Source organism: Archocentrus centrarchus, chromosome 17 (genome assembly GCF_007364275.1).
Source record: "Archocentrus centrarchus isolate MPI-CPG fArcCen1 chromosome 17, fArcCen1, whole genome shotgun sequence".
In the NCBI taxonomy this organism is placed as follows: Eukaryota; Metazoa; Chordata; class Actinopteri; order Cichliformes; family Cichlidae; genus Archocentrus; species Archocentrus centrarchus.
This window is the reverse complement of record NC_044362.1, coordinates 23,746,224-23,760,092: the sequence shown is the minus strand read 5'-3', so window position 1 is coordinate 23,760,092 and position 13,869 is coordinate 23,746,224. Positions and strand designations below refer to the sequence as shown.

The window sequence follows — 13,869 nt, the reverse complement described above, 5'->3', positions numbered from 1 at the left end:
CCTTCTGGGACAAGAAAATGTTTTAAGGTCTGCTCAATTAATACTTGTGGGCCACTGAGAGTAGACCATGACACAGAAGTGCATCTTTAACCTTTAATTCTGTCCTGCTGTGGTTTTACTCAGGGAAAGTTGGCAATAGTAACCATAAAGACCATAAATTACATACATACATAAAAAATATACCATTTAATACCTCCCGGATAAAGGCAAATCTAGATATAGATAACCTTAACAGCAATATGCCTGTAAGGATAAATTCATGTTCAGTTTAGATGCTACCATCATATACACCAGTAAGCAGAAGCCTTTAAAACATTTCCTGGAAACGTGTTTTATTGAAAAGATTAAACCCATGCATGCATCGTTTTGTGTTTTGTTGTGTCGTATATGGCCTTTCGTAGTCCCTGGTGGTCTAGTGGTTAGGATTCGGCGCTCTCACCGCCGCGGCCCGGGTTCGATTCCCGGTCAGGCAACATCTTTATTGAAATTATTAACATTTGGAACAAGACTAGCAGTTGAAACAGTAAGCCACACCCCCTCTTCACCCAAATTCCGGCCAGAATGCTCGTCTGGTGTACTACAAATAAATTACGGTTCTAGTAATTCATGAAATTCCTCTGTATGGGAGCTTTGGATTTTTTTTGAACACAGATAGCGGACTAGCCCTTTATTAAAGTGTATTACGATAAACTCCATACTAATATTACTATGTTCTAATACTCTGCAGGAGAATTTAATCCCAAAATTACATACATTAATTTTGTGTAAATGAAATCAATAGTAGAAATCACCCTGCTATATATTTACTGTGTTTTATTCGTCTCTGGTGGGATCGTCGCTTGTTTAATAGTGCGCCTCTTTCCTGTTCTGTCCCCACTTCAATCTTTGCTGCGGCTGCGTGCTCGGGCTTGTTGCTCGTTGACGTACTGCAGCGAGTTGATTCACTCAGCCTGATGTCATTCCATATGTCCTCCCTTCTGTCGGCTGTTTACCTGCATCAAAACGCAACAGCAGCGGAACTTAAACCACTCCAACTTTCGCAGTAAAAGTTTTCTTGCGTGTCAGGAAATGAAGGCCAAATATGCCTCAGTGTACTATGATACTTGCGGACAAAATTCTAATCTATAGTGAGACTAGGGAGCAGGTGGAAGAGAATCTAGAGAGATGAAGGTATGTTCTGGAGAGAAGAGGAATGAAGCAAGATAGACAGGTGTAACAGTGAGAATGCAAGAAGTAGAGGTAGTGAAGGTAGATGAATTTAAATATCTTTGCTCAACCATCCAAAGCAATAAGCAGCGCATAAGAGAGATGAAGAGGAGAATACAGGCAGAGTGATTTGTGACAGAAGGATAGCAGCAAGAGTGAAAGGAAAGGTTTACACGATGGTAGTGAGCAATGTGCCTGTAAGGATAGGAGATGGATTTGGAAATTGGGTCACTGACAAAAAGACTGAAGGCAGAGCTGAAGATGTTAAGATTTTCACTAGGAGTGGCCGGGATTGTGATAGGATTAGAAATGAGTACATGAGGAGGACAGCTCAGGCTAAGCGCTTTGGAGACAAAATTAGAGAGCCATGGCTGAGATGGTTTGGACATGTCCAGAGGAGGGATAGTAGATATATTGGCCAATGGATGCTGAGGAAAAGAGGAAGGTTGGTGTGCCAGAGAAGGATACTGGGGATAGGGTGAGATGGAGGCAGATGATCTGCTGTGGTGACGCCCTAAAAGATGCAACCAGAAGAAGAAGATCAGTGCCCCAAAAGGTCATCTTTATGGAATTTTGATAGAAGTGTTTAAGTGCTTTAAGTACTCGCAAAATAGTTTAGGACATGATCAGGCTTGTGTGCAGGTATGGTTGTGTGTGCATATGTGCAGCACATTTTCTCCATTTCTACTGGACTAATTTTAGCCACTATTGCTGGTGTCCAGAAAAATTCCATTTAAACTCAATCAGTGTATTGGAGTTGGTAATTCGATATGCTCAAGCACAGTTGCCCTGTTGGAGGAGACCACGGCACGGTTTGGCGTCGATGGCTGAGGCTTTTATTTTGAAGTATGCCGGAAGCTGTGTGTTCCGCCGCGGTTAGCCTGATGCTTCTCTGTTGGGGAGTTCACACACAACTACTTGGCAGAGGAATGCAGCACTCGTAGCCAGCCGTACTGTAAGTATCTGTAATAGCAATGCCTTTGCATTTATGTGGCTGAATATATGGGTTGCTCTTAGTATTTCAGTTACTGTGAATCCTTTTCTTTTTCTTTAACAAACACGTTGTTTATACGGGACGGTAATGTTAGCTTCACAGCTAAGCTAGCTGCCTCCTGTCGCCGGGACCCCCTTTATTTCCTCCCTTAAATTAAAGTGTCTTTAAGCTCTAAAAAATTAACAGGATGTTCCTGTTTCACGAGTTTCCCTTTGTGTTTGCTGCAAATAGGTCCTCCCATGAATTTATTTATTGTTTAATGATAGCGTTTGGGAAAAGTGTTGGAAATTAAATTTCGCTATTTAGCCATTCCCTGTGTAGTATCAGCGAAATGTTTGTTTGTTTGTTTGTTTGTTTTTTATGGGGCCTTTAATATTGTAGTTTGTTATTCAGCGAGTGAAAGGTAACATGGCTGTGTAGTCCCTTTAATTGAGGCAGAGATAGCTGATCCCGGGGAGGACATGATGTAGTAGGACTGGTATGCAGAGGTCTGACATCAGCTAGAAAGTCTCCAAAGCAGTGTTGACTCCAAATAAGGAAGAAATAAGCCCAAGTACTAACTTAAAAACAAGTAACACTGGCTTATAACTTCCTGCGTAGTCTATACTCTGTGGTGTTTGTGGTCTCTGTGTAATATATCCATTTGTATCCGTTGTTTCCTCTTTTTTTTTTTTCTTTTGATGGCAGGAAATCTGAAGGCTTTGCTCCCATCATCATCATAAGAGCCAGCAACACTATGGCTGGCTTCAGGCAAGAGGATGTTGAGTTGTACTATGAAATGGGAGAGGAGTTGGGCAGGTAAGTTTTGTTGGTCTCTTCTTTTAATTTAATAGAAAGTATTGTTTGAAAACCCTGCTGTCTTCCCTACTGCTCACATCAGAGCCCAGCTGTTGTGCTGTATGCCCCAGTTCATGGAGAACATCTGGAAGTGGAAGGACACTTTTTGCAGTAGTGCTTGATAGCAGAGTTTGGTTAATTTTCATTTGTAAGACATAATCATTAAGGGTGATACCACATAGCTGGATCAGCCCTCTGTTTAACCTGTGTAACTGAGTATAAGTGATATTTTTCTATTTGTTAGTGCTTAAAAATAATGTAATTAAAAACAGATCTGAATGTGAAATGCAGCCACATTACACATGTTTTCTTGAGATGCATTTTAATGCCAGCTGTGGACTACAGTCCATCCAAAACCCCAGCATTTGAACAGGGCTAGATATTTGATATATATCAGCAGCTCTGTATTAAATGCCATATTTAATCCTTTTATGCTGTGCTGGATCGTGTTTGAATGAGTCATCACATTTTTGGAGATTAAACCCAACTTTCTGCCTTAGCTTGTTTTTTGTCTGCAGTAATGCAGCAAAAGTATGATGTCACTGCCTCTCAGTGTGCTTTTCCACCTCTCCTGGAGTGTGTGTGTGTGTGTGTGTGTGTGTGTGTGTGTGTGTGTGTGTGAGGTGGGGGGGTTGCAGATGAAGGTATGCGGATATTAAATGGATCAAATCCACATGTTTGTGCTTAATCTTTTATTTGGAATAAAACTGTAGACTTTTCTTGTTTTAAGTGGCAGTAATAACTGCCTTTTTTGTGTTGACCACACACTGTTTTGCTTTCTTTAGCTTCAGTCAGAGATTTAACTTCTGCATGGGAAACTAACAATCATTGTCCTCACCTGCTTATTATAATTTCACTTTATTCATCACTCAGTCCAGTGTTTTCTAGCCTTGGGATTGAGTGGGCTTTAAAGGTGTGGAATCACAAATTAAGTCTCCTTGATTCCAGTTAATTTATTAGTCCTTTAAACGCATTTCAACTATTTTACATGTGATTATGCTTGTTTGAGTCATTCAGTCTTTCAACATTTTCATAGAAAGCCCTCAAGTCTTTTGAACAAGGTTCAGATCATACTAATACGTTATTGTTTCACAATGACTTTCAGTGAATTTTCAGCAAAACATCTCAGCCATCTGAAATCACCCTGAATTCTGAATTTTTAGCAAAATCCATTTTCTAGCTTTGAGTATAATTTTGAATCTTGTTCTGTTTCTACTCTCATTAAGTTCTGCAGTACGATGAAAAACTCAGGACACACAATGATTCAGTAGATTGTAGAACCAGATTTAGCAGCAATAAGTTGAAATAAATCATTTTAGTTTTCTGTGTGACTTTTTCAGTTTGTCACATCCTTGTGGAGTTTTGGCCCATTGTTGATTACAACATTGCTTCAGTTCATTGAGGTTTGTTCATGCACAGCTCTCTTAAGGTCCCACCACAGCATTTTACCAGGTTGAGGTCTTGACTTTTACTTGGACCATTACAACACCTTGATTCTTTTCTTTTTTGGCCAGTCTGTTGACGATTTGCTGCTATGCTTGTGATCATGACCCAGTTTCAGCCAAGCTTTAGATATCTAGAATACTTTGGTATATTGAGGAGTTCATAGTCAACTCAATGACTGCAAGATACCCAGGTCTTGTGGCTGCAAAACAAGCCCAAATCCTCAACCATCCTTCACTATGCTTAGTAGCTGGTATGAGGTGCTGATGTGCTGTGTTTGGTTTTTTCCTAACATGGCAGTGTGCATTATGGACAAACATCTCCACATTGGTCTCATCTGTTCAAAGGACATTGTTAGATGCAACTTTACAAACCTAAGCCATGCTGCCACATTCTTTTTAGAGAGAAGAGGCTTTCTCTAAAAAAGCCACACTAGTTCAGTCTTTTTCTAATTCTACTCTCATGAATTTTCTAACGTGCTAACTGAGGCTTGTAGAGTCTGAAATGTAGCTCTTGGGTCTTTTGCAGTTCCTCTGAGCATTGCACTGTCTGACCTTGGGGTAAATTTGCTGGGACAACAAACAATTTGCTGCCAACATTTCTGCTTTTATAGGGGTGCTCACACTTACTGATGACCAGTTAATCAAGTACATTTGATTGACAGCAGCTGGCTGCTACTTACTTTCTTAATTCCTATGAAAGCAGTGAGGCTGCACTTAGGTTTTCATAGGCTTACATAGAGTCCTGCGAAAGCTTCCCTGTGAAAGACAAGACTGGTTTTGACACTGCAGAACTTTAATTGAATTTGATCCAAGTCTCTACAGGGTTTCATTTACAACATCTGAAATCAGAAAAGGGCAAAAAAAAAAAAAAACAAACCCCAAAAAACTAACACGATACAACCGAGGTATTAGCTAAAAGCATTTACAGGTATGTAATTTTTCTAGTAAATATCTATGACGACAAACAGAGATGCAGTGTCTATTGCTTAAAAACATCTTTTTTATATTACAGTATGAGGGAAGAGAACAGTGTCTCATTTGATGCAAGAACAAAAGTCTCATCACACTGTAGTACATTCTTTTCACGTGACTTTATGTTTATACTTTAATAGCAGCAAGTTTAGGACAGCTGATTGTATTCATCCTTAAAAATTTTCACCTCTTTATGCTCCTTAAAATCTTGTGAAAATATAAATCTGGTGACAATCAGCATGTGCCCCCAAAGACAACAGCAAGCAAAAAAAAAAATAATGATCACTCCTGATTATAAAGTGGTGTTTGCCTATATAGGCACTGCAATAGTAACCAAGGTTTCAGATGTTATAGTTGCATGAAAGTGGAAAATAAACCTATGAGACCAGGCATGATTGTGTTATCCTCGTTTCTTTAACATCTCTCTGATCTTTCCTCTTTACAGCGGACAGTTTGCCATCGTCCGTAAGTGCAAGGAGAAGAGCACAGGCGTCGAGTATGCAGCTAAGTTTATCAAGAAACGACGACTGTCGTCCAGCCGGCGGGGGGTGAGCCGCGAAGAGATCGAGCGGGAGGTCAACATACTGCGTGAGATCCAGCACAGCAACATCATCACCCTGCACGACATCTTTGAAAACAAGACGGATGTGATCCTGATTCTGGAGCTCGTGTCCGGAGGAGAGCTGTTCGACTTCCTGGCTGAGAAAGAATCTCTGACTGAGGAGGAGGCCACTCAGTTTCTCAAGCAGATCTTGGACGGCGTTCAGTACCTCCACTCCAAACGCATTGCTCACTTTGACCTCAAGGTCAGTAGTCTGAGGGGAAACTTGTGGGGCACCGAGACAGTGATGGTAGATGACATGTTAGTGAGAGGTTAGTTTATGTAGTGCTATAAGTATCTGTCGCTTGTGAAAGGTTTTCCATAGAAAGAGAGCAGACACACAGGACTGCTCTGATTCTCATGGGCTAAAAGGATAATGAAAGATATTTTGGGCTAAATATCTTTGCATTACTGAAATAACAAGATTTTAAGGTGGATTCCTGGTTAGAAGATAAATAGGACAACTTGAAGGGAGAGTGTAGACCTTTTGCTGATGCTATTGCACAGTGTTTTATTTAAGTAAAATATGGCTTGGTTCCTTTTTTGTTTTTTTTTTATAGTTGATGGGGAAAAAAATGATAGGTGTGGAGGGTGAGCTTATTTCACCTTCTGAAATGAGGCATACTAGAAAAAGTTTAGAACTACTCTTTTAAATGGGGTCCATCTACTAAACTTAGTTTTGCTAGATTAAAGCTTTAATAAATTATGAACTCACTTCCTTTTTTTGGAAGCTTTACCGCCGTTTTCAATTGCCTGTAACAAATTACTGTTTCTGTGAGGTTTGGGCTTTAGATTATCTGTGCCAGTCTTGATGAAGATTAAAACTAATTTGTGGGAAAGAGAAAAAAACTTGAAAATTATGGCATAAAATCCAAAATAGTGGATGTTAACATCAGGGGATCTTGAGTTTTTCCAAGGAATCCAACATCAGTTCATTTGTGAAAATCAGGAAAATAGTTAAGCAGTTTAACCCACCCCAGACTTTGATACATTGGTTGTGCTGGAGTGTTTGAATGGGCCCTTCTTTTGCTGCCAGTTTTCATGAAAATCAGCCAGAAGCTTGATATCAGTCAAACATAAGCTCCTGATGAAGGTCATTAAACTGCTAATCGTTATCTGTAAAGATATGGTGACCAAAACATTTAAACTGTAGTGTAACTTTTAAGTTAATGAAGAAAGTGTATTAAAATATTATAAATTAATATAATAGTTATTTTTGTATTAATTTAACTGGTGGATGATGGCATAAACAGCACCCACAGTTATTTTAATGGGCTTAAAGTGTGCCGCTGTGCCACACAAGCTGAGTGTGTAGCTCGAAAACTCTTGGGAATTTCTTGAACTTTGACTGCTGCGTGCGGTAACAACTACCCTGGAAGCCAAAAGAAAGAACCCATCCTGTCAGCAGAAGGCAGCTGAAGTAAAATGGAAGAAAAGTTGGTGTTGTGTGTCTGAATTAGCTGAAATATACCGCAAAGGTCTGAGTTTGGATCAAGACTCTGAGGGAATCCCTGTCTTGGGAACAGGTTTCCATCCAAGTAGACAGGCCAGGTGTGTTTTTTAACAGTCGTGTAGCTTGGTGAAATAACTAAATGTATGACACATTCTGTGGCTAAAATCTCCTCACTGTAAAAGCTAAAGGTCTCTCATTAGGTATGTTAGCAGGATAACACATTTATTAGTACTGTCTTAAAGAATAATGCTGCCAAGAAAAACAAGAATGGTTCAGACGTGGTCAGCTGCTGCCCTGAGTCAGTTTGCTCCTCATTTGTGACTATTCAAACCTTTTTCTGGACAGCTAAACATAAAGAGAAAAGGTTTATATAGCTTGTTTTGCTCAACTAATTGTCTTTAAGTAGTTTACTATCACACAAGGTGACAAACATAAAAGTGTCACAGTTCAGAAGCTCAAGTATAAAATGTTTCCGTCAGCTGCTTAGTGAGCTTATCATTTACTGGACTTGCCTGTCCTCCTATTTTTGGTCATGTCAGATTTTATTTATTTATTTATTTATTTATTTTTTTTTTTAAATCTTTCAGCCTGAGAATATCATGCTGCTGGACAAGAACGTCCCCAACCCCAGGATCAAGCTGATAGATTTTGGGATCGCTCATCAGATCAAAGCAGGAAACGAGTTCAAAAACATCTTTGGAACACCAGAGTTTGTTGGTGAGAGCCTGCAGCCTCCTAAATGTACACTTCCAGCCATGTGCCAGATTGTTTCCTTGCAGGGCAGTGAGTCAAACCCTGTAAGAGGGTGATCGTGGCTTCAGATCACATCTGCTTTGAATTAAAGAGTTCATTCCTCTGTGTTTTACAGCACCAGAAATAGTCAACTATGAGCCACTGGGATTGGAGGCAGACATGTGGTGAGATACCAACATTTTTATGTTTTTGGCTTTGTTTTGTTTTGTTTTTTTCCCCGTCCTCTGAAGCTGTGCATTAACCTGTCTGACAGTTTTTAATGATTTTCATTCATTCTCTCTTCTCTGCAGGAGCATCGGTGTCATCACATATATTCTGTGAGTGATGTTTATTATTTGTGAAAAACAGCAACCGCCGAATCCTTCACAACGTGGTCTAAAGTAAGGTTTCTATATCATGTCAGGTTGAGTGGTGCCTCGCCGTTTCTGGGTGAGACCAAACAGGAGACTTTGACCAACATCTCCGCTGTCAACTATGACTTCGATGAAGAGTATTTCAGCAACACCAGCGAGCTGGCAAAAGACTTCATACGCCGTCTGCTTGTCAAAGATCCAAAGTAAGAACATCACATCTGCATGGTTTTTATCCAAGTTTTCTTTTAGGGATGTCACGATACCAGAAATGTATTACTTGGTACTAACAGCAGTGGAATTACACAATTCTCGATACCAAAACAAAATGATTATTCCACGTGCTTAAACATAAACTCCTAAAAGTCATCTTTAATCACTGACATGGTGTTGGCAGAGGGTTTATTTAAAATGTTAACATTAAATTTTGTTGATTGGACACAGACCGACACATTAGGATGGTTGCCAAGTAGTGACCACATGTTACCATCATATGTGGTCACATGTCTGCAAAACCTCAATAATGTTAGCCACTACTAAGATTTTAACCTATATACAGTGGGGCAAAAAAGTATTTAGTCAGCCACTGATTGTGCAAGTTCTTCTACATAGAAAGATGAGAGAGGTCTGTAATTGAGCTGCACTAGTTGTCGTCCTCCATGTGTAGTTTTTCCTGTGCTTGTGTGCTTCAGCATGCCTCCTTTGGTACATATGCTCACTATGATACTTCCAGTACTACCAAAAAAAAAACCAAACAAAGAAAACAAGTTGTGTTGCATTTTCAGGCTTTTGGCATCAAAACATATCGTAAGCATCAGTTCTGGTGACATCCCTGTTTTCTTCTTGTTGTTGGTAATTTAAAACAAAAAAAAAAACTTTAATAGTTGTGTAACAAATTTTAAAACTTCCTTCCTTTGTAAAGCATTTTGTAAAAAAATGGCATGAATATGAAGTTCAATTCATTATTATATATTCTAAGTACAAAAAAGGAGAGCTTTTAACCAATGCTAATGGATTGTTTTCTTTTGTAGGAAGAGAATGACAATTGATGACAGTCTTGAGCATCCCTGGATTAAGGTATGCATTTTAAGTCACCATCCTTTTTTTCTTTATAGATAAGACATGCTTTCTTTATCGCAAAAGTTGAGAAATTATTGTTACACCAGCCTTATAATGAAGACCAACCAAGCTTAACAAAATAAATACAAAATAAATACAATATCACAAAACAACATGACTCAGAAAAGTTAAAAAAAAAAGTTGAGTTAAATAGAAAAAATGAAATGCTCAACAATTTAAAATCTAAATATAATTGAAAGTCATTTTAACGTTCAGGTAAGTTATTCAGCTGATGAGCTATGTATTCATATTAAAAACTTAATATTTGCCTGGCCAGACATGTTTAGTTTTGCTGTAATTTATTAGTTGTTGAAAATACTGCAGGGAGGTCACTGTGCGTCTGTGTTGGCCTTCCTCCAAAGGCTGCCACTGGAGTTTAAAATGCAAACTTATCACATTCTACATATTAAAAATGCCTGTGTGTGTTTTTGCAAGGCTGGGATCACATTAGAGGTCGACTTTATAACATGGTGTTTGTCTTTGACAAGCAAGTGTTATTTTCTAACTCTTTTTATTGTAAAACAATAGAAAATGTCCATTATTCCTGTCAGACTTTGCTTTTGTAGATTTTAGAATGATTTTTTTTTTGCCCCAAAATATATAAATACATCAGTTTATTATTTTTTCATTTAATTAAACATTTTCCCATTTTTATAGGCAATTTTTGAAGAGAAAACTGTTTGAAAAAAGGTTAAAACCTAAATTAAAACCACTAGTAAATGGCATTATATGGGAAAATTATTCATATGTTTATAATATGTAATATGTTATAAATATATAAAGCAAAGTTTTGGGATCAAAAAGAATATATATTTTTTAGTTTGTTTACATGTACAGAACTAGGAAAACATAGTTTAAGCCCAAAGACAAGACAAAAGTGGAAATGGTGTTATCTAGTGTAATTTGACACCTGTTACTTTCATTTTTCGGGTTTTTGTCATTATTAAGACCGTTATTTTTTTCCCCCTTTCCAGGTGATCAAGAGGCGGAACGTACGCCAGGAGGACAGAGATCACAAGGCTGAGCGCCGACGCCTGAAGACTACTCGTCTGAAGGAGTATACCATCAAGTCCCACTCCAGCATGCCACCAAACAACACCTACGTCAACTTTGAGCGCTTCTCCCAGGTGCTCGAGGAGATCGCAGCAGCCGAGGAAGGCCTGAAGGAGCTGGAGCGCAACCAGCGCTCGTGCCGTGAGGACGTGGCGGCGCTGCTGTCTATATATGAGGAGAAGGAGGGGTGGTACAAGGAAGAGAACCAGAGCATCTCCGGTGACCTGAACCACATCCGCCAAGAGCTGCAGCGCACTCAGGTGCAGCGAAAGAAGTGCCAGGAGGACGCGCGGGTCACCATGCAGTCGACCAACATCCTCAAGCGCAAATTCGGGCGCTTGGAAAATCGCTACGAGGTCCTGGCCGAGCAGGTGGCCTCTGAGGTCCGCTGGGTGGAGGAGCTGGTAAAGTCGATATCAGTGGAGAAGGACGGCCTCAGCTCTGGGAGCACGCCCTGAGCTGCGCTGACATCCAGCAGTGACTTTTCATTCTCAAGTTTTCCTCCTGCCCATCGTCTCTGCTCGTGTGCCGCACGGTGGAGTTTGAGAGGGTCAGTCGTCATCATAAGCTGCACCGCCGCTGCTGCTGTCGCCCACAGTTCCACTATTTTTATGTCACGCTTGAGAGAACGAGAAGCAGGGAGGCAACACATGGAAGCCATTCCCCTTTGAAAAATCTCATTCCTGTGTCATATGAATTTATTTATAATTTTAGTAATTTCATGTACTGTAATTCAGCTCTTTGTTTTTGTTTTTTGTTTTTTACAAATATAAATGGATTCATTTGTTTACCTTAACCTGGTTGTAATTTTAAAAACTGATCTTAACTTCCTGTTGCTTTAAAAGCCATAGCTCTCCAATCATCTGTTCCTGCCTCAGGTCACCGGCTTGTCATATGTGAAAGCTTCACAATATTTGGCATATATTATCAGATTTGTGAGGCATTCAGGGGTATTTATTTTTGCATCTTACATTTGATTTCAGCTGACTTTAAAATTCATATTTGGGGAGAATCGTTTATAAATTATGCAAACCCTCAGCACAGAATAAAGAGTTTTAGTGCTTTATTTTAATGTCTGTTGTTTCTTAATAAGTTTATTGAACATTTCTGGGAAAAATATGCTCATTACAGATAAAATGGAGGCAGTTATGAGTCTTTTTAGGTTTATTTTTTTTAATAAGTTATGTTGACAGAAGTAGCTTTTTGCATCCCCAAGAGATTTTAATCCAGTAAAATCAGCAGCAAGGTAATTCAGTAATATTTTTTAACCATTTTCCTTTCATGCAGATATAACGTTTTTGCAAAATAAAAAACACAAAAAATACACACAATATATAAAATCTCCATGGTTAAATTTCTTTTGGATGAATTGGTTAAAGAAGTTTAATTAATTCAGTATAACAATCAATCCATTTACTATTTTTTTTTTTTTTTTTTTTGCCATCTATCCTTCCAAAGTAGTTCCTAAGTATTGTTTGACTCGCCCCGTTTTACCTGTAATTGGTACAGTAAGTGTCCCAGAAAATAAGTTGTAAATTGTTCTTATGGGAATGTATAAACTCATCTTTGCAGTGCCTGTAATCTGATCAACCTTATTGCCTCTGTGAGCAGTCATCTGTCACCCAGTAAACATCATCTCTGTCACACTGATGTTGCTCAATGTCTTAAAAATGCAATGACTATTGCACAGCAGCCTTGTAAACCAAATAGTGTGCATGGAAACTCTGTATGCTTTGACTCCCCGCACACCTTAAATGTTCCATCGATGAGTTTCACATCCAGCCAACACATTCCACATGTACAGCATAGAAAGCATATTGTATAGTGTCTAGTATTTTTCTGTAGAGAAATGTACCCCATTGCACTTAAATGACTGTAGCTGTGTTTTAAAATATATTTTAATCTGTTTCTTGGCATAAGAAAGAGCTGTAAACCCATCTGCCTGGATTCGTTTCAAGTAAATAAAATTAACATTGAAACCAAAGCTTGTGTTTTTACTGTGTAAAATGGTTGGATTATTCTTCATGTTACCAGTCTAGCACAATGTCATAATGCATCAACACCTGGCATGCAATCTGATGTTACAGCACTGTGTTAAATGGTTTAAATCATTTTTTTTTTTTATAAAAAATATTTCCGTTAACGTTCTTAAAATTGCCCAAAAGTATCTGGACACTGACAAATTTTGCAGCTGTGTCTCTGCACACCACACAAAAATTTGTGTGCAATATATGTGTGTGCAGCTTTAACTCAAGGAATTTACGAAAAGTGTTGCATTAACTGTTTAGGAAATACAGCCATTTTAATACACAGTCTCCATTTCCAGAGGCTCAAAAGTAATTGAACAATTTTAAATATAAGGATTGTTTTTAATACTTGGATGAAAACACTTGAGTCAGTGACAGCCTGAAGTCTTAGAACCAGTGGACATCACCAAATTCTCTGTTTCCCACTTGAGATGCTCTGCTAGGCCTTAACTGCAGCCACATGAAAATGGGAGACTGTATGAAAATAGCTGTATTTCCTAAACAGTTAATGCAGTGCTTTTGTTAAAATTTCCCTTAAGTGTGGCTCCTTTGTCAATGTAAAGGATCGTCTCTGGTGGTAGTTCACCAAAACACAAGCTGTTTAAAATTTATCATTTGAAGAGTATAAAAATCTACAAACTCATCTGTCTGCTTATGTCATGAATCTGTTATTTTTCCACAGCTGCAGCACTGCAAAGAATTTGTATTCACATCCTTTAGTCGAATAAAAGTAGCCATCCCATTATGGAAAAATAATATTAATTTTGAACCTACTTAAGTAAAAATATTCTCAAAACCAAAAAGTATTACAAGTAAAATATATCAGATAAAGAAACATTTCCTCAGATTCCTATTTACACAAACACAAAAACAAAACTGTTTTCTAAATGTTTTATTTATATGTTAATTATGACAATAATAAATAACCTTGTAATCAGTAAACTTTCATCAGTCGTTACAGCTGTTTGCTGATGGTGAATGTATCAAATTCCATCTCGAAGATAAGAGGCAATAATCTGCTTTGTAAACAGTGAGCTGTACAGCATCCATCGTATGTAA

At 38.5% G+C, this 13,869-nt stretch overlaps 1 protein-coding gene and 1 non-coding gene across 2 annotated transcripts; both read left to right on the top strand.

Moving 5' to 3' along the window:
- Positions 1–401: 401 nt before the first annotated feature.
- Positions 402–473, top strand: trnae-cuc (transfer RNA glutamic acid (anticodon CUC)). Its single transcript has one exon. It is a non-coding gene; the product is annotated as a tRNA-Glu (tRNA).
- Positions 474–2,070: 1,597 nt separating this feature from the next.
- dapk3 (death-associated protein kinase 3) lies at positions 2,071–12,408 on the top strand. Its single transcript, XM_030752544.1, has 9 exons — positions 2,071–2,161; positions 2,888–2,998; positions 5,900–6,260; positions 8,096–8,225; positions 8,377–8,425; positions 8,552–8,578; positions 8,665–8,817; positions 9,643–9,688; positions 10,705–12,408. Exons 2-9 carry the CDS (start codon positions 2,937–2,939, stop codon positions 11,239–11,241), a joined length of 1,365 nt encoding a protein of 454 aa, XP_030608404.1. The 5' UTR covers positions 2,071–2,161; positions 2,888–2,936; the 3' UTR covers positions 11,242–12,408.
- Positions 12,409–13,869: the final 1,461 nt, after the last annotated feature.